This window comes from Coregonus clupeaformis, chromosome 2 (genome assembly GCF_020615455.1).
Source record: "Coregonus clupeaformis isolate EN_2021a chromosome 2, ASM2061545v1, whole genome shotgun sequence".
Classification (NCBI taxonomy): domain Eukaryota; kingdom Metazoa; phylum Chordata; class Actinopteri; order Salmoniformes; family Salmonidae; genus Coregonus; species Coregonus clupeaformis.
Genome location: NC_059193.1, coordinates 21,351,683 through 21,371,826, shown reverse-complemented (window position 1 = coordinate 21,371,826; position 20,144 = coordinate 21,351,683). Strand labels below are relative to the sequence as shown.

Here is a 20,144-nt window from a genome sequence, read left to right as displayed (position 1 = left end):
CATGTACACAGGCTTGCAGTGCGTAGCCTCCAGATTGCGGGCCTGACAAAAACTAGGGCAAGGCAATTGGCTAGGTACTGCTCTGTTTCAGCTGTTGTGAGCAGCCTAGCTGTTTGGAGAAGGAGGTACTTCCAGTACCCTTGAGTGCCATGCATACAGGGACCTTTGAAATGTTTGCATCCTTTTTTTGTAAATTTGATTGGTGGATTAAAATAAAGTATTTAAAATGTGTCTCTCTCTCCAGGTCAGTGCTTTGTCCATTTCCCTATTGTTTGTCCAAGCCTCCAAAGTCCTTCTCTGAGTTCAACAGTCCTAAACCCGGGGTTAATGATACCAGCCATGTTGTGTGATACAATGCCAGGGTATTGTGTTTTGGCAACCACATGCCCTGCCTGAATATGGCCATTTTAAGGCCGATTTGCACCAAAGCATCCATAACGAAGCTGGTCTTCATCAGCAAACAGAAATAATGATCTGTTTGTTTACTGACAGGGTCATATTGTGAAATCCACCATCCATCCACAATGTTCCTGTTTTGCAGAACGCTGGCATCTTGAATGCCACAAATATTTCCAAAACTGATACATAATCCACTGACTCTGAGTTAGTATGCTTGTCTGTGACTGCCAGGTGAAGAGTGATGAAATAGGCTATAGATTCATCTATGGCTTTGATTATAATTCTACTAACAGACGACTGTGACAGATTGAATTGAACGGATGCTTTGTATTTTGTGTAACCTCTCTCTCTCTCTCTCTCTCTCTCTCTTTCTAGGGCCCACCAGGATTACCAGGGCCCCCAGGAGGAAAGGTAGGGTCTTATTTATCTATCTATACACATGCCATCTCTTCTATCAGTTTCTATCATCCATTCTATCAATATATACTGAGTATACAAAACATTGCTCTTTCCATGACATCGACTGACCAGGTGAATCCAGGTGAAAGCTATGATCCCTTATTGATGTCACCTGTTAAATCCACTTCAATCAGTGTAGATGAAGGATTGTGTATGGATTGTGTATGTATGCCATTCAGAGGGTGAATGGGCAAGACAAAAGATTTAAGTGCCTTTCAACGGGGAATGGTAGTAGGTGCCAGGCACACCGTTTTGAGTCAAGAACTGCAACGCTGGTGGGTTTTTCACACTCAACAGTTTCCCGTGTGTATCAAGAATGGTCCACCACCTAAAGGACATCCAGCCAACTTGACACAACTGTGGGAAGCACTGTAATCAACATGGGCCAGCATCCCTGTGGAATGCTTTAGACACATTGTAGAGTCCATGCCCCAACTAATTGAGTCTGTTCTGAGGGCAAAAGAGGGGGTGGGGGGTGCAACTCAATATTAGTAAGGTTTTCTTAATGTTTTGTGTTCAGTGTAAATTCTATCCATTCTAATTTTAATCACTGGAAGTCAATGAAGACTCTCTTGAGGAAGAGTTATCAAGTTATTTTGTATTTTCCTCCCTACTCCAGGGAGAGATAGGCTTGCCTGGGCCATCTGGACTGGATGGGGAGAAGGTATGGTAGTCACTCTAATGTCCAGTTAACATTTTGAATGTCCCACTATCCCATTAAATCAGCATATAACTCCAATGTTCAGTGAACAGTATGTGTTTAATGCAATTATTATCTGGGATGATAATGAACATGGTTAATCAGAGCTCCTCTCACCTTTGAACTCTACCCTCCTCTCCTGTTAGGGTCCGAAGGGAGATATGGGGGAGACAGGGTCAATCGGAGAGAAGGGAGAGAAAGGAGAGATGGGTCTCTCTGGGCCAGGGGTAAGTATAGATAGACTAGATTCATACACTGATGGGTCTCTCTGGGCCAGGGGTAAGTATAGATAGACTAGATTCATACACTGATGATGTTTCTGGGCCAGGGGTAAGTATAGATAGACTAGATTCATACACTGATGGGTCTCTCTGGGCCAGGGGTAAGTATAGATAGACTAGATTCATACACTGATGGGTCTCTCTGGGCCAGGGGTAAGTATAGATAGACTAGATTCATACACTGATGGGTCTCTCTGGGCCAGGGGTAAGTATAGATAGACTACAGTCATATACTGATAGACAGACAGTTGAGTGGCACAACCTGTTGGGTGGTATGACCTGTTGAGTGGAACGACCTGTTGAGTGGAACGACCTGTTGAGTGGAACGACCTGTTGAGTGGTATGACCTGTTGAGTGGTACGACCTGTTGAGTGGTACGACCTGTTGAGTGGAACGACCTGTTGAGTGGAACGACCTGTTGAGTGGTACGACCTGTTGAGTGGAACGACCTGTTGAGTGGAACGACCTGTTGAGTGGTACGACCTGTTGAGTGGAACGACCTGTTGAGTGGAACGACCTGTTGAGTGGAACGACCTGTTGAGTGGAACGACCTGTTGAGTGGCACGACCTGTTGAGTGGAACGACCTGTTGAGTGGTACGACCTGTTGAGTGGAACGACCTGTTGAGTGGAACGACCTGTTGAGTGGTGAGTGGAACGACCTGTTGAGTGGTGAGTGGAACGACCTGTTGAGTGGAACGACCTGTTGAATGCTGTAAGGAGAAGTTAAATCCCCCTGTCTGTCTGTGTCTCAGGGGATAGATGGACAGAAGGGAGAGAAGGGAGACTCCAGGCTGGAAGATAACCTGGTAAGTGAAACACACTGAAAGTCACTATGTGCAATAGTTGGCCCACAGGGCATTGGTTTAACACTGCTTCAGACAGACAGCGGGATGACATTTTTTTTAATGATCATCATCTTGATCAATCATCTTGATTGTGTTCTGTTCTGTTATTCAGGTTCAGATGATTTCTCAGCCCGGCCCTCCCGGCCCCCCAGGACTCCCCGGACCTCCAGGGTACATGGTGAGTGTTAGAATATAACAGCTTCACCCCTCTGTTTCCCAATATACATGATGTGGCTGAATCCCTTCAGATACATTGGACTGATATGATCTCTGGTGTCTTCCAGGGTCACCATGGAATGCCTGGCCCTAAGGTAAGATTAGAAGACCCAATAGCTACAGTAATGTCTGTATTCTGAAGCTGCTCTAGAGTGTAGACTGAGAATCATGTGTTCCCATGCAGGGAGAGCCTGGAGACAGAGCTAAAGGGGAGAAGGGAGACATTGGACCTGCTGGACTGAGGGTGAGTGATACTGTAGACCAGGGATAGACAACTAGATTCAGCCGCGGGTAGATTTTTATCCGAGCGGATGGTCGGGGGGCCGGAGCATAATTATGATAATTTGTACACTGCAAATTGACCACAATTAAGCCCAAAGAGAGGGGGTATTTTATTTGATTACATTGAGACACGATCACGTCTCTTTTTTTATTAGTGGGAATACTTGGAAACAGATTTCCTAAAGTAAACTAATTTTCAGCTGAATTCCTGGTGATTTTACAGTATTTTTAAAACAAAAAATTATATCCTAAAAAATAAATAACAATAATAATAATATCCACTACATGACCAAAAGTATGTGGACACCTGCTCGTCGCACATCTCAATCCAAAATCATGGGCATTAATATGGAGTTGGTCTCCCCTTTGCTGCTATAACAGCCTCCACTCTTCTGGGAAGGCTTTCCACTAGATGTTGGAACATGCAGGGACTTGCTTTCATTCAGCCACAATAGCATTAGTGAGGTCGGGCACTGATGTTTGGCGATTAGGCCCGCAGTCGGCATTCCAATTCATCCCAAAGGTGTACGATGGGGTTGAGTTCAGGGCTCTGTGCAGGCCAGTCAAGTTCTTCCACACCGATCTCGATAAACTCTTTCTGTATGGACCTCGCTTTGTGCACGGGGGCATTGTCATGCTAAAACAGGAATGGGCCTTCCCCAAACTGTTGCCACAAAGTTGGAAGCACAGAATTGTCTAGAATGTCATTGTATGCTGTAGGGGCCTAGCCCGAACCATGAAAAACAGCCCCAGACCATTATTCGTCCTCCACCAAACTTTACAGTTGGCACTATGCATTCAGGCAGGTAGCGTTCTCCTGGCATCTGCCAAACCCAGATTCGTCCGTCGGACTGCCATATGGTAAAGCGTTTCCACTGCTCCAGAGTCTAATGGCGGTGAGCTTTACACCACTCCAGCTGATGTTTGGCATTGCACATGGTGATCTTAGGCTTGTGTGTGGCTGTTCGGCCATGGAAACTCATTTCATGACGCTCCCGACGAACAGTTCTTGTGCTGACTGCTTCCAGAGGCAGTTTGGAACTCTGTAGTGAGTTCCACTCAACAGGTCGTTCCTCTCTACATTTTCTTCCTCTGTTTCTGCTGCTAAAGCCACTTTCTACCACTCTAAATTCCAAGCATCTGCCTCTAACCCTAGGAAGCTCTTTGCCACCTTCTCCTCCCTGCTGAATCCTCCTCCCCCCCACCCTCCTCCCTCTCTGTGGATGACTTCGTCAACCATTTTGAAAAGAAGGTTGACGACATCCGATCCTCGTTTGTTAAGTCAAATGACACCGCTGGTCCTGCTCACACTGCCCTACCCTATGCTTTGACTTCTTTCTCCCCTCTCTCTCCAGATGAAATCTTGCGACTTGTGATGGCCGGCCGCCCAACAACCTGCCCGCTTGACCCTATACCCTCCTCTCTTCTCCAGACCATTTCCGGAGACCTTCTCCCTTACCTCACCTCGCTCATCAACTCATCCTTGACTGCTGGCTATGTCCCTTCCGTCTTCAAAAGAGCGAGAGTTGCACCCCTTCTCAAAAAACCTACACTCGATCCCTCCGATGTCAACAACTACAGACCAGTATCCCTTCTATCTTTTCTCTCCAAATCTCTTGAGCGTGCCGTCTTTAGCCAACTCTCTTGCTATCTCTCTCAGAATGACCTTCTTGATCCAAACCAGTCAGGTTTCAAGACTGGTCATTCAACTGAGACTGCTCTTCTCTGTATCACGGAGGCTCTCCGCACTGCTAAAGCTAACTCTCTCTTCTCTACTCTCGTCCTTCTAGACCTATCTGCTTCCTTTGATACTGTGAACCATCAGATCCTTCTCTCCACCCTCTCCGAGTTGGGCATCTCCGGCGCGGCTCACTCTTGGATTGCGTCCTACCTGACAGGTCGCTCCTACCAGGTGGCGTGGCGAGAATCTGTCTCCGCACCACGTGCTCTCACCACTGGTGTCCCCCAGGGCTCAGTTCTAGGCCCTCTCCTATTCTCGCTATACACCAAGTCACTTGGCTCTGTCATATCCTCACATGGCCTCTCCTATCATTGCTACGCAGAAGACACACAATTAATCTTCTCCTTTCCCCCTTCTGATAACCAGGTGGCGAATCGCATCTCTGCATGTCTGGCAGACATATCAGTGTGGATGACGGATCACCACCTCAAGCTGAACCTCGGCAAGACGGAGCTGCTCTTCCTCCCGGGGAAGGACTGCCCGTTCCATGATCTCGCCATCACGGTTGACAACTCTGTTGTGTCCTCCTCCCAGAGTGCAAAGAGACTTGGCGTGACCCTGGACAACACCCTGTCGTTCTCCGCTAACATCAAGGCGGTGACCCGATCCTGTAGGTTCATGCTCTACAACATTCGCAGAGTACGACCCTGCCTTACACAGGAAGCGGCACAGGTCCCAATCCAGGCACTTGTCATCTCCCGTCTGGATTACTGCAACTCGCTGTTGGCTGGGTTCCCTGCCTGTGCCATTAAACCCCTACAACTCATCCAGAATGCCACAGCCCGTCTGGTGTTCAACCTTCCCAAGTTCTCTCACGTAACGCCGCTCCTCCGCACACTCCACTGGCTTCCAGTTGAAGCTCGCATCTGCTACAAGACCATGGTGCTTGCCTACGGAGCTGTGAGGGGAACGGCACCTCAGTACCTTCAGGCTCTGATCAGTCCCTACACCCAAACGAGGGCATTGCGTTCATCCACCTCTGGCCTGCTGGCCCCCCTACCTCTGCGGAAGCACAGTTCCCGCTTAGCCCAGTCAAAACTGTTCGCTGCTCTGGCACCCCAATGGTGGAACAAGCTCCCTCACGACGCCAGGACAGCGGAGTCACTCACCACCTTCCGGAGACACTTGAAACCCCACCTCTTTAAGGAATACCTGGGATAGGATAAAGTAAATATTCTACCCCCCCCTTACCCCACCCCATTTTTTATTTTTTTATAAATAAATAAAATTAAAATTAAAATTAAAAAATATTGTAAAGTGGTTGTCCCACTGGCTATCATAAGGTGAATGCACCAATTTGTAAGTCGCTCTGGATAAGAGCGTCTGCTAAATGACAAAAATGTTGCAACCGAGGACAGATGCTTTTTACACACTACGCGCTTCAGCACTCGGCAGTCCCTGTTCTGTGAGTTTGTGTGGCCTACCACTTCGCGGCTGAGCCGTTGTTGCTCCTAGACGTTTCCACTTCACAATAACAGCACTTACAGTTGACCGGGGCAGCTCTAGCAGGGCAGATATTTGACTGACTTATTGGAAAGGTGGCATCCTATAACGGTGCCACGTTGAAAGTAACTGAGCTCTTCAGTAAGGCCATTCTACTGCCAATGTTTGTCTGTGGAAATTGCATGGCTGTGTGCTCGATTTTATACAACTGTCAGCAACGGGTGTGGCTGAGATAGCAGAATCCACTAATTTAAAGGGGTGTCCACATACTTTTGTGTATATACATATATATCACAGGAGGTTGGTGGTACCTTAATTGGGGAGAACGGGCTCGTGGTAATGACTAGTGTGGAATCAGTGGAATGGTATCAAATACATCAAACACATGGTTTCCAGGTGTTTGATGCCATTCCGTTTGATGCCATTCCATTTGCTCCATTCCGGCCATTATTATGAGCCGTTCTCCCCACAGCAGCCTCCACTGATATATATATCATTTATATATACAGTACCAGTCAAATGTTTGGACAAACCTACTCATTCAAGGGCTTTTCTTTATTTTTACTATTTTCTATATTGTAGAATAATAGTGAAGGCATCAAAACTATGTAGTAACCAAAAAAGTGTTAAACAAATCAAAATATATTTTAGATTTTAGATTCTTCAAAGTAGCCGCCCTTTGCCTTGATGACAGCTTTGCACACTCTTGGCATTCTCTCAACCAGCTTCATGAGGAATGCTTTTCTAACAGTCTTCAAGGAGTTACCACATATGCTGAGCACTTGTTGGCTGCTTTTCCTTCACTCTGCGGTCCAACTCATCCCAAACCATCTCAATTGGGTTGAGGTCGGGTGATTGTGGAGGCCAGGTCATCACTTTCCTTCTTGGTCAAATAGCCCTTACTCAGCCTGGAGGTGTGTTTTGGGTCATTGTCCTGTTGAAAAACAAATGATAGTCCCACTAAGCCCAAACCAGATGGCGTATCGCTGCATAATGCTATGGAAGCCATTCTGGTTAAGTGTGCCTTGAATTCTAAATAAATCACTGACAGTATCACCAGCAAAGTACCCCCACACCATCACACCTCCTCCTCCATGCTTCACGGTGGGAACCACACATGCGGAGATCATCCGTTCAAAGGGTGGTTACTTTGAAAACCTTGGGGTTTTGTAGAATAATAGTGAAGACATCAATACTATGAAATAACACAAATGGAATCATGTAGTAACCCAAAAAGTGTAAAACAAATAAAAATATATTTGAGATTTGAGATTTTTCAAAGTAGCCACCCTTTGCCATGATGACAGCTTTGCACACTCTTGGCATTCTCTCAACCAGCTTAATGAGGTAGTCACCTGGAATGCATTTCAATTAACAGGTGTGCCTTGTTAAAAGTTAATTTGTGGAATTTCTTTCCTTCTTAATGCGTTTGAACCAATCAGCTGTGTTGTGACAAGGTAGGGGTGGTATACAGAATATAGCCCTATTTGGTAAAAGACCATGTCCATATTATGGCAAGAACAGCTAAAATAAGCAAAGAGAAACGACAGTCCATCATTACTTTAAGACATGAAGGTCAGTCAATACGGAACATTTCAAGAACTTTGAAAGTTTCTTCAAGTGCAGTCGCAAAAACCATCAAGCGCTATGATGAAACTGGCTCTCATGAGGACCGCCACAGGAAAGGAAGACCCAGAGTTACCTCAGCTGCAGAGGATAAGTTCATTAGAGTTATCAGCCTCAGAAATTGCAGCCCAAATAAATGCTTCACAGAGTTCAAGTAACAGACACATCTTAACATCAACTGTTCAGAGGGGACTGCGTGAATCAGGCCTTCATGGTCGAATTGCTGCAAAGAAACCACTACTAAAGGACACCAATAAGAGAAGAGACTTGCTTGGGCCAAGAAACACGAGCAATGGACATTAGACCGGTGGAAATCTGTCCTTTGGTCTGATGAGTCCAAATTGGAGATTTTTGGTTCCAACCGTCGTGTCTTTGTGAGACGCAGAGTAGGTGAACGGATGATCTCTGCATGTGTAGTTCCCACCGTAAAGCATGGAGGAAGAGGTGTGATAGTGTGGGTGTGCTTTGCTGGTGACACTGTCTGTGATTTATTAAGAATTCAAGGCACACTTAACCAGCATGGTTACCACAGCATTCTGCAGTGATACGCCATCCCATCTGGTTTGCGCTTAGTGGGACCAGTGGCGGCTCCTGAAAAAATTCTCAGGAGGGGCAATTTTTCTGATGATTTAGGTGACCTACACACATTTAAAAAAAGATATGTCCAGCAACAACATGAAGACAGGGGCAGCATATAAGTCAATACCAGAAGCATTTATTGACTGATCTGGGGAGATGGATTCCAGTTTCTGTGACAGATTATAAATAATCTCTGATGCCTTTGTTATATTAGCTTTTGGTTGAATGTACTGTCGTAGTAAATATATAATGTTATAGCTTGGTCTGACTAAAATCTTGTGCATGACCCATTTTGTGTTGGGCCTTTGTATTCAATACAATGAACAAGAGTCCTATCTTGTCAGCCTTGTCAGCAGGTGGCTAAGGATAACACCCACGCCATAGGTCTCTCAGTTGTTCCAACTCACGAGTTCTTGCCCTGAGGACACACACACACACACGCACACACACACACACACACACACACACATCATCACTGATAAACACACACACACACACACACACATCATCACTGATAACAAACACACACACACACACACACACACACACTGATAACAAACACACACACACACACACACAAATCCTCTTCTCTTAGGCTGAACATCTGAAGACAGAGAACCCGACTCAGAGCCAATGCAACAGTGACACTAGCCTGGAGGTGACCTCGCCCAACTCATCAGGACCAATCAGAAGATCAGAACTACTAGATTCAACCTACTTCATTTTATTGTATAAAATGTCAGCACACAATGTTTAGGGGCTCTTCTGATAAACTCCCTACGAGTTTGACGAACGGGTCCGTGCACGCGATTCCAGATATCTTTACCTCTGAATAAACTGCCTTATATTATACAATTATCCACCTTGTCCAAAAGTCTCTACTTGGTCTCCGTTCTCCAGTAAACTTGTTTTATCAACAATAGTAAGGTTCAATGACACAGAAAGCAGTTCAATGTCGGGGTACAGAGTCGCTCTCTTACCAGGATCGCGGTCCGCTCTGACCAGGGTGAAGCCGGCCGGCTCCACCTCTCTGTCCGGGACTCTGTCATCCAGCCAAGTCTCCCAGCTGTATTGGGATTCCGCTGCCAGCAGCGTTTTCATTATTTAGTCCGTTCGTAGCGGGTATGTACACGATCAACAAGATCAGTCCAAAACCGAAGATCAGTCCAAAGCAGAATGTTTGCAGAATGTTTGTAAACTAAGTCTACAAATTAAAAACATAAAATAACGCCACACTGCAGGTCGCAACATAGACGCTGCTAGCCGCCATTGTCTTAGTTACGTTTAACGTTACGTCACGTATGACGAAAGCGCGTAAGTGCATGCCCACAGACACCCATAGAGAATGTATTGAAAGCTTTGAAATGTGAAAAAAATAGATTTTACATGACAGGCTATGAGAGACTTCTGGGCGATTTTCAACCTGACTGAAATCGCCCAAAAAACGGGCGGGGCCATTTGAAGCACGACTTTAGCCTGATTTGACATTTAGTGGCTGGCAGATCAGACGTGAACACTGATAACTGCTGTTGCCGTGATATAATTGATTAGAAAAAAAATCCCTTCCTTTTCCCGTTTGGCAGTGCGTCGCCCATATCGCCCTATTGAACAAGCCGTCCCTGAGTGGGACTATCATTTGTTTTTCAACAGGACAATGATCCAACACACCTCCAGGCTGTGTAAGGGCTATTTGACCAAGAAGGAGAGTGATGGAGTGCTGCATCAGATGACCTGGCCTCCACAATCACCCGACCTCAACCCAATTGAGATGGTTTGGGATGAGTTGGACTGCAGAGTGAAGGAAAAGCAGACAACAAGTGCCCAGAATCTGTGGGTGAGAGAATGCCAAGAGTGTGCAAAGCTGTCATCAAGGCAAAGGGTGGCTATTTGAAGAATCTCAAATATAAAATATATTTTGATTTGTTTAACACTTTTTTGGTTACTACATGATTCCCTATGTGTTACTTCATAGTTATTCTACAAAGTAAAAAAAATTAAAAATAAAGAAAAATCCTTGAATGAGTAGGTGTGTCCATATTTACATTTTAGTCATTTAGCAGACGCTCTTTTCCAGAGCGACTTACAGTTAGTGCATACATTATATTATATTTTTCATACTGCCCCCCCGTGGGAATCGAACCCACAACCCTGGCGTTGCAAACACCATGCTCTACTGAGCTACATCCCCTACCCTGGACGACGCTGGGCCAATTGTGCGCCGCCCCATGGGTCTACCGGTCGCGGCCGGCTACGACAGAGCCTGGATTCGAACCAGGATCTCTAGTGGCACAGCTAGCACTGCGATGCAGTGCCTTAGACCACTGCACCACTCGGGAGTCCAGGCTTACTTATGACTGGTAGTAGATATATATATATATGAGATTAGGAGGAGGAGGAGGAAGACCACGAGTATGATGATGATGTCCAACATACAGTATGTCTGTCCTCTCCAGGGTATGGACGGTCCTCAGGGTCCCCCTGGCCCCACAGGATTGGTGGGTCTCCCAGGCACCAAAGGAGAGAAGGTGGATTATACCATCATCATCAGATAACTTCAGTATATTAGGCCTACAGTCATTGCATTTCATTGTTTAGTCATGGTGGTACTGATGCATTCATTAATGTTTGTTGACAGGGCAAGTCTGGGGAGCCTGGAATGGATGTAAGTATGAAATAGTGTTTTTGACCTTTGACCTGCCACTCTATATGACACAGGGAACTCCCTGCAGCACACACTAACCTGTTCCTCCCTCTACAGGGTTTCCCAGGTCTGATTGGAGAGAAGGGAGCCCGGGGAGACAGAGGAGACAAGGTTGGAGGAGCATTTTCTTCCCTTCTCTAGCCCAGAGTCCTGCTATGATTACGCATAATAATCAATGTTGCTGTAGCTGTATAGTCCCCTACCATCAATGAAGTAGGTCTTGCTAGTTTAAAATAGGTTGGTTAACCAATACGTGTTAACAGGGGTGTAAAGTACTTAACTAAAAATACTTAAAAGTACTACTTAAGTAGTTTGTTTAGGTGTCTGTCCTTAACTTTACTATTTATATTTTTGACAACTTTTAATTTGACTTCACTACATTTCTGAATTAAATAATGTACTTTTTACTCCATACATTTTCCCTGACACCAAAAAGTACTCGTTACATTTGAATGCTTAGCAGGACAGGAAAATGCACTTATCAAGAGAACATCCCTGGCCATCCCTATTGCCTCTTGTACATTTAAAAAACAAGAAAATAGTGCCGTCTGGTTTGCTTAATATAAGGGATTTGAAATTATTTATACTTTTACTTTTACTTTTGGTACTTAAGTATATTTAAAACCAAATACTTTTAGACTTTTCCTCAAGTAGTATTTTACTGAGTGACTTTCACTTTTACTTGAGTCATTTTCTGTTAAGGTATCTTTACTTTTACTCAAGGATGACAATTGGGTACTTTTTCCACCACTGTGTGTTAATACCGTAAAACATTGGGTAGGGATCTGAGATTAATTGTTAATGGTGACTATGACTACACAAGGACCATAAGTACACTAGTAGGGTGCTGTAGGGAGCTGTAGCTGTTAATATACTAGGATGATCAATAGTTCTAAATATGGCCACCAAAATACACAACATCAAATCAAATTGTATTAGTCATATGTGCTGAATACAACAGGTGTAGACTTTACCGTGACATGCTTACGAGCCATTTCCCAACAATGCAGAGTTAACAATTAATACTTTGTTTCTTTATTAGCAAATAATAATAAAATATTTTTTTGGGGGGGAAATGGTAACACAATTAAAAAAATAACAAGGCTATATACAAGTAGTACCAGTACCGAGTCAATGTGCAGGAGTACGAGGTAGTTGAGGTAATTGAGGTAATACAGTATGTACATGTGGGTCGGGGTAAAAGTGACTAGGCAATCAGGATATACAGTGCCTTGCAAAAGTATTCATCCCCCTTGGCGTTGTTCCTATTTTGTTGCATTACAACCTGTAATTTAAATGGATTTTTATTTGGATTTCATGTAAAGGACATACACAAAATAGTCCAAATTGGTGATGTGAAATGAAAAAAATTACTTGTTTCAAAAAATTCTAAAAAATAAATTACGGAAAAGTGGTGCGTGCATATGTATTCACCCCCTTTGCTAAGAAGTCCATAAATAAGATCTGGTGCAACCAATTACCTTCAGAAGTCACATAATTAGTTAAATAAAGTCCACCTGTGTGCAATCTAAGTGTCACATGATCTGTCACATGATCTCAGTATATATACACCTGTTCTGAAAGGCCCCAGAGTCTGCAACACCACTAAGCAAGGGGCACCACCAAGCAAGCGGCACCATGAAGACCAAAGAGCTCTCCAAACAGGTCAGGGACAAAGTTGTGGAGAAGTACAGATCAGGGTTGGGTTATAAAAAAATATCAGAAACTTTGAACATCCCACGGAGCACCATTAAATCCATTATTAAAAAATGGAAAGAATATGGCACCACAACAAACCTTCCAAGAGAGGGCCGCCCACCAAAACACACAGACCAGGCAAGGAGGGCATTAATCAGAGAGGCAACAAAGAGACCAAAGATAACCCTGAAGGAGCTGCAAAGCTCCACAGCCGAGATTGGAGGACCACTTTAAGCCGTACACTCCACAGAGCTGGGCTTTACGGAAGAGTGGCCAGAAAAAAGCCATTGCTTAAAGAAGAAAATAAGTAAACACGTTTGGTGTTCGCCAAAAGGCATGTGGGAGACTCCCTAAACATATGGAAGAAGGTACTCTGGTCAGATGAGACTAAAATTGAGCTTTTTGGCCATCAAGGAAAACGCTATGTCTGGCGCAAACCCAACACCTCTCATCACCCTGAGAACACCACCCCCACAATGAAGCATGGTGGTGGCAGCAGATGCTGTGGGGATTTTTTTCATCGGCAGGGACTGGGAAATGAATTGGCGATGGATGGCGCTAAATACAGGGAAATTCTTGAGGGAAACCTGTTTCAGTCTTCCAGAGATTTGAGACTGGGACAGAGGTTCACCTTCCAATAGGACAATGACCCTAAGCATACTGCTAAAGCAACACTTGAGTGGTTTAAGGGAAAACATTTAAATGTCTTGGAATGGCCTAGTCAAAGCCCAGACCTCAATCCAATTGAGAATCTGTGGTATGATTTAAATATTGCTGTACACCAGCGGAACCCATCCAACTTGAAGGAGCTGGAGCAGTTTTGCCTTGAAGAATGGGGAAAAATCCCAGTGGCTAGATGTGCCAAGCTTTTAGAAACATACCCCAAGAGACTTGCAGCTGTAATTGCTGCAAAAGGTGGCTCTACAAAGTATTGACTTTGGGGGGGTGAATAGTTATGCACACTCAAGTTTTCTGTTTTTTTGTCTTTATTTTGCATCTTCAAAGTGGTAGGCATGTTGTGTAAATCAAATTATTCAAACCCCCCAAAAATCTATTTTAATTCCAGGTTGTAAGGCAACAAAGTAGAAAAATGCCAAGGGGGGTGAATACTTTCGCAAGCCACTGTATAATAAACAGAGTAGCAGCAGTGTATGTAAAGTGTGTGAGTGTGTGTGTGGAGTCAATATTCCTATGTGTGTGTGTGTGTTTTGTGTGTGTGTGTGTGGGGGGGGGGGTAGGGTCCAGTGAGTGTGCATAGAGCCAGCACAATAATGTCAGTGCAAAAAAGGGGGTAATCTGTAGCGCCTTGCGGTCGGATGCCAAGCAGTTGCTATACCAAGCGGTGATGCAGCCAGCCAAGATGTTCTCAATGGTGCAGCTGTAGAACTTTTTGAGGATCTGAGAGCCCATGCCTAACCTTTTCAGCCTCCCGAGAGGGAAGAGGCGTTGTTGTGCCCTCTTCATGACTGTGTTGATGTGTTTGGACCATGATAGGTCCTTAGTGATGTGGACACAGAGGAACTTGAAGCTCTCGACCAGCTCCACTACAGCCCCGTCGATTTGAATGCGGGGGTGTTCGGCCCTCCATTTCCTGTAGTCCACGATCAGCTCCTTTGTCTTGCTGACGTTGAGGGAGAGGTTGTTGTCCTGGCACCACCATGCCAGCTCTCTGACCTCCTCTCTGTAGGCTATCTCATCGTCGTCATGAAGCCTGCATGATGTGTGTTACAAATCCCGTTTTCCCTCACCAGTATTTGAAGTCTCTGTGATGTGACAACCACTGTGCTAGTCTACATCATTCAACCATCTGGCGTCAAAGCACCAAAGGACCAATACACAACCAGTTTGCCTTTGTAGCTATGCCTATAATGAAAGTAATGAAATAAGACCGTGTCGGGTAGGGTGGGGTATTTTATTTTAATAGGAGGTGTATAGGTATGAGGAGTCATTTCCTCACTCGGACCGACACATTTGTGGCGTCTGGGAATCTGAAAGTGGAAGAAACAGTAGTTATTTCCATAGTTTCTATAGTAACAACATCACTACTTTGAGGTGGGTTATGCATCTCAATGCTAATGTTAGTGTCTGGCTATCCTAAACGATATTATAAACGTGATCGATAAAATACAGTACTGTGCAGCCGTCTTCATCGACCTGGCCAAGTCTTTCGACTCTGTCAATCACTGCATTCTTATTGGCAGACTAAATAGCCTTGGTTTCTCAAATGACTGCCTCGCCTGGTTCACCAACTACTTCTCAGATAGACTTCAATGTGTCAAATCGGAGGGCCTGTTGTCTGGACCTCTGGCAGTCTCTATGGGGGTGCCACAGGGTTCAATTCTCGGGCCGATTCTATTCTCTGTGTATATCAATGATGTCGCTCTTGCTGCTGGTGACTCTCAGATCCACCTCTACGCAGACGACACCATTTTGTATACATCTGGCCCTTCATTGGACACTGTGTTAACAAACCTCCAAACAAGCTTCAATGGCATACAACACTCCTTCCGTAGCCTCCAACTGCTCTTAAACGCTAGTAAAACTTAATGCATGCTCTTCAATCGAACGCTGCTTGCACCCGCCTGCCCGACTAGAATCACTACTCTCGGCGGGTCTGACTTAGAATATGTGGACAACTACAAATACCTAGGTGTCTGGTTAGACCGTAAACTCTCCTTCCAGACTCACATTAAGCATCTCCAATCCAAAGTTAAATCTAGAATCGGCTTCCTATTTCGCAACAAAGCCTCCTTCACTCATGCTGCCAAACATGCCCTCGTAAAACTGACTATCCTACTGATCCTTGACTTCGGCGATGTCATTTACAAAATAGCCTCCAACACTCTACACAGCAAAATGGATGTTGTCTATCACAGTGCCATCCGTTTTGTCACCAAAGCCCCATATACTACCCACCATTGTGACCTGTACGCTCTCGTTGGCTGGCCCTCACTACATATTCGTCGCCAAACCCACTGGCTCCAGGTCATCCATAAATCACTGCTAGGCAAATCCCCGCCTTATCTTAGCTCATTGGTCACCATAGCAACACCCACCCGTAGTATGCGCTCCAGCAGGTATATCTCACTGGTCATCCCCAAAGCCAACACCTCCTTTGGCCGCCATTCCTTCCAGTTCTCTGCTGCTAATGACTGGAACGAACTGGGAAAATCTCTGAAGCTGGAGACTCTTATCTCCCTCACTAACTTTAAGCGTCAGATGTCAGAGCACCTTACCGATCACTGCACCTGTACACAGCCATTCTGAAATTAGCCCACCCAACTACCTCATCCCCATATTGTTATTTATTTTGCACATTTGCACCCCAGTATCTCTATTTGCACATCTTCTTCTGCACATTTATCACTCCAGTGTTAATACTAAATTGTAATTATTTTGCACTATGGCCTATTTATTGCCTTACCTCCATAACTTACTACATTTGCACACACTGTAAATAGATTTTCTATTGTGTTATTGACTGTATGTTTTGTTTTATCCCATGTGTAACTCTGTGTTGTTGTTGTTTTTATCGCACTGCTTTGGTTTATCTTGGCCAGGTCGCAAATTAGTAAGATTGTCTCAACCAATGTTTAAGAAAGGCCTTTTTCCCTTTATTCAGATTACAACCTCTCACTTTCAGTTATTTGAAAAGGAAATAATCTCCCAAATATCACTATTTCTAAAACAAGCCATAGAAAGTTGGTTGCAATTTCAATTTAATCCTCCAGAAACGACAGAACAAATAATGCAACAAATATTGTGGTTAAATTCAAATATACTAATTTACAAAAAACCTTTATTTTTTGACAGAATGTTTAAAAAAGGTATAATCTTCGTAAATGATATCATCGGTAGGACTGGTGGAGTTATGTCGCACATGCAGCTAACAAAAACATATGGAAATGTCTGCTCTACCCAAAATTACAACCAAATAATTGCAGCCTTACCGCAAAAGTGGAAGAGGAAAGTGGAAGGGGGAGAAAGTAAGGAACTTGTCTGTCGGCCTTGCATTAAAGAACATAATTGGTTAAGGAAAACTGTGATACATAAAAAAGTATATCAGTTTCACTTAAGGACCAAAGGATTGACAGCCGTCCCATATAGATTGCAAAATAGTTGGGAAGAGATCTTTGACGTACCGATCCCATGGCATAGTGTTTATGAACTGACACGCAAAGCGACACCGGATTCAAAAATTAGAATCTTTCAATTTAAATTATTATATAAAATTCTTTCTACCAATAGAATGTTATTTATATGGGGGATACAATCTTCCCAGCTCTGCAGATTTGGCTGTGAAGAGACAGAATCATTAGATCATTTGTTTTGGTTCTGTCCATTTGTAGCTTGTTTTTGGACACAGGTCCAGGAATGGCTAAAGGATTGCAATATTTACCTGGAGCTAACCTTGCAGATAGCATTACTGGGTGATCTGAAAAGTCATAGTCAATCAATCAATAATATAATAATACTTTTAGCAAAAATGTTTATTTTTAATTCACAATCTGTAGAAGCAATGAGAATAGAAAGGTTCAGAGCTTTTGTAAAACATCACAGTACGGTTGAAATATATATGGCAAATAGAAATCCTATATGGATGGTGTTAAGAGATAGATGGGAGGTATTGAATAGAGTTGAAGGATGGGACTAATAACAAATATCAACAAATAATAACAAAGATAGCTAATAATGTAAGCATACTGTGTCCATAATAAGTATATAGGTTGTATGTTGGGAGCTTTTGGGAAAGAGCACAGTTAGAAAGATATGGCATATAGAAGCAAACTGGATGGACATCATGAAAATGATCGGAGAGGTTGAGAGTAGAAGAAGTTCAGGAGCAAAAAAATAATATATATATATATATATATATATATATATATATATATATATATATATATATATATATATATATATATAATAGAATTATTGTAAAATTAACTCTGTCCATAAGGTGTAGATAGTAAGTATAGACCGGCAGTAGAGGCCTGGGCATTGTTGTTCAATAATTTACTCCAAGTAGGGAAAGGATGGTGGGGTTGAAAAATAATAAAGGGGAGTATATATATAAAAACAAAACATGGGGGATTGGAAGTGATGCAGACAATTACATTGATAGAAGATACAATCTATCTGCAATATTAAGCTGATCCATTCTAAAAATTAAAAAGAAATAAAAAAAGAAATGATCAGTCTATAATTTTAATGGTAGGTTTATTTGAACAGTGAGAGACAGAATAACAACTAAAAAATCCAGAAAAACGCATGTCAAAAATGTTATGAATTGATTTGCATTTTAATGAGGGAAATAGGTATTTGACCCCTCTGCAAAACATGACTTAGTACTTGGTGGCAAAACCCTTGTTGGCAATCACAGAGGTCAGACGTTTCTTGTAGTTGGCCACCAGGTTTGCACACATCTCAGGAGGGATTTTGTCCCACTCCTCTTTGCAGATCTTCTCCAAGACATTAAGGTTTCGAGGCTGACGTTTGGCAACTCGAACCTTCAGCTCCCTCCACGGATTTTCTATGGGATTAAGGTCTGGAGACTGGCTAGGCCACTCCAGGACCGTAATGTGCTTCTTCTTGAGCCACTCCTTTGTTGCCTTGGCCGTGTGTTTTGGGTCATTGTCATGCTGGAATACCCATCCACAACCTATTTTCAATGCCCTGGCTGAGGAAAGGAGGTTCTCACCCAAGATTTGACGGTACATGGCCCCGTCCATCGTCCCTTTGATCCGGTGAAGTTGTCCTGTCCCCTTAGCAGAAAAACACCCCCAAAGCATAATGTTTCCACCTCCATGTTTGACGGTGGGGATGGTGTTCTTGGGGTCATAGGCAGCATTCCTCCTCCTCCAAACACGGCGAGTTGAGTTGATGCCAAAGAGCTCCATTTTGGTCTCATCTGACCACAACACTTTCACCCAGTTCTCCTCTGAATCATTCAGATGTTCATTGGCAAACTTCAGACGGGCATGTATATGTGCTTTCTTGAGCAGGGGGACCTTGCGGGCGCTGCAGGATTTCAGTCCTTCACGGCGTAGTGTGTTACCAATTGTTTTCTTGGTGACTATGGTCCCAGCTGCCTTGAGATCATTGACAATATCCTCCCGTGTAGTTCTGGGCTGATTCCTCACCGTTCTCATGATCATTGCAACTCCATGAGGTGAGAATTTGCATGGAGCCCCAGGCCGAGGGAGATTGACAGTTCTTTTGTGTTTCTTCCATTTGCGAATAATCGCACCAACTGTTGTCACCTTCTCATCAAGCTGCTTGGCGATGGTCTTGTAGCCCATTCCAGCCTTGTGTAGGTCTACAATCTTGTCCCTGACATCCTTGGAGAGCTCTTTGGTCTTGGCCATGGTGGAGAGTTTGGAATCTGATTGATTGCTTCTGTGGACAGGTGTCTTTTATACAGGTAACAAGCTGATATTAGGAGCACTCCCTTTAAGAGTGTGCTCCTAATCTCAGCTCGTTACCTGTATAAAAGACACCTGGGAGCCAGAAATCTTTCTGATTGAGAGGGGGTCAAATACTTATTTCCCTCATTAAAATGCAAATCAATTTATAACATTTTTGTTTTTTTGTTGTTATTCTGTCTCTCACTGTTCAAATAAACCTACCATTAAAATTATAGACTGATCATTTCTTTGTCAGTGGGCAAACGTACAAAATCAGCAGGGGATCAAATACTTTTTTCCCTCACCGTATATATGCATTCAAACTAATGCTAGTGAATACAGTGGCTGTGGCCATAGATGTAACTGACCTGTATATAGTATTATATTCCTATGCATGGATCTCAGTCTCTCCTGGCCAATAGACTGCATAAAGAACATTCTGAGTGTTGAGGTCATTTAAATATGCTGTCTATTTATGTGAAGTGTCTGTTTATGTGAAGTGTCTGTTTATGTGGAGTGTCTGTTTAATGTGGAGTGTCTGTTTAATGTGGAGTGTCTGTTTAATGTGGAGTGTCTGTTTAATGTGGAGTGTCTGTTTATGTGAAGTGTCTTTTTATGTGGAATGTCTGTTTATCTATAGTGTCTGTTTATGTGAGGTGTCTGTTTATGTGAAGTGTCTGTTTATGTGGAGTTTCTGTTTATGTGAAGTGTCTGTACCTTGAATTTCCAGCATGACTTCTTCCTCTTCTTAATAATTTCCTCTTCCAAC

At 43.7% G+C, this 20,144-nt stretch overlaps 1 protein-coding gene across 1 annotated transcript in view; it reads left to right on the top strand.

Annotated features, from left to right (window-relative positions):
* LOC123493086 (collagen alpha-1(XXIII) chain-like) overlaps window positions 1-20,144 on the top strand; it is a 317,331-nt gene that overhangs the window by 279,486 nt on the left and 17,701 nt on the right. The window contains exons 19-28 of the mRNA XM_045226942.1: window positions 775-810; window positions 1,478-1,522; window positions 1,705-1,785; window positions 2,593-2,646; window positions 2,798-2,863; window positions 2,970-2,996; window positions 3,086-3,145; window positions 11,026-11,097; window positions 11,208-11,234; window positions 11,331-11,384. Coding sequence (XP_045082877.1) covers window positions 775-810; window positions 1,478-1,522; window positions 1,705-1,785; window positions 2,593-2,646; window positions 2,798-2,863; window positions 2,970-2,996; window positions 3,086-3,145; window positions 11,026-11,097; window positions 11,208-11,234; window positions 11,331-11,384 — 522 coding nt within the window. The remainder of the gene's footprint in view (window positions 1-774; window positions 811-1,477; window positions 1,523-1,704; window positions 1,786-2,592; window positions 2,647-2,797; window positions 2,864-2,969; window positions 2,997-3,085; window positions 3,146-11,025; window positions 11,098-11,207; window positions 11,235-11,330; window positions 11,385-20,144) is intronic.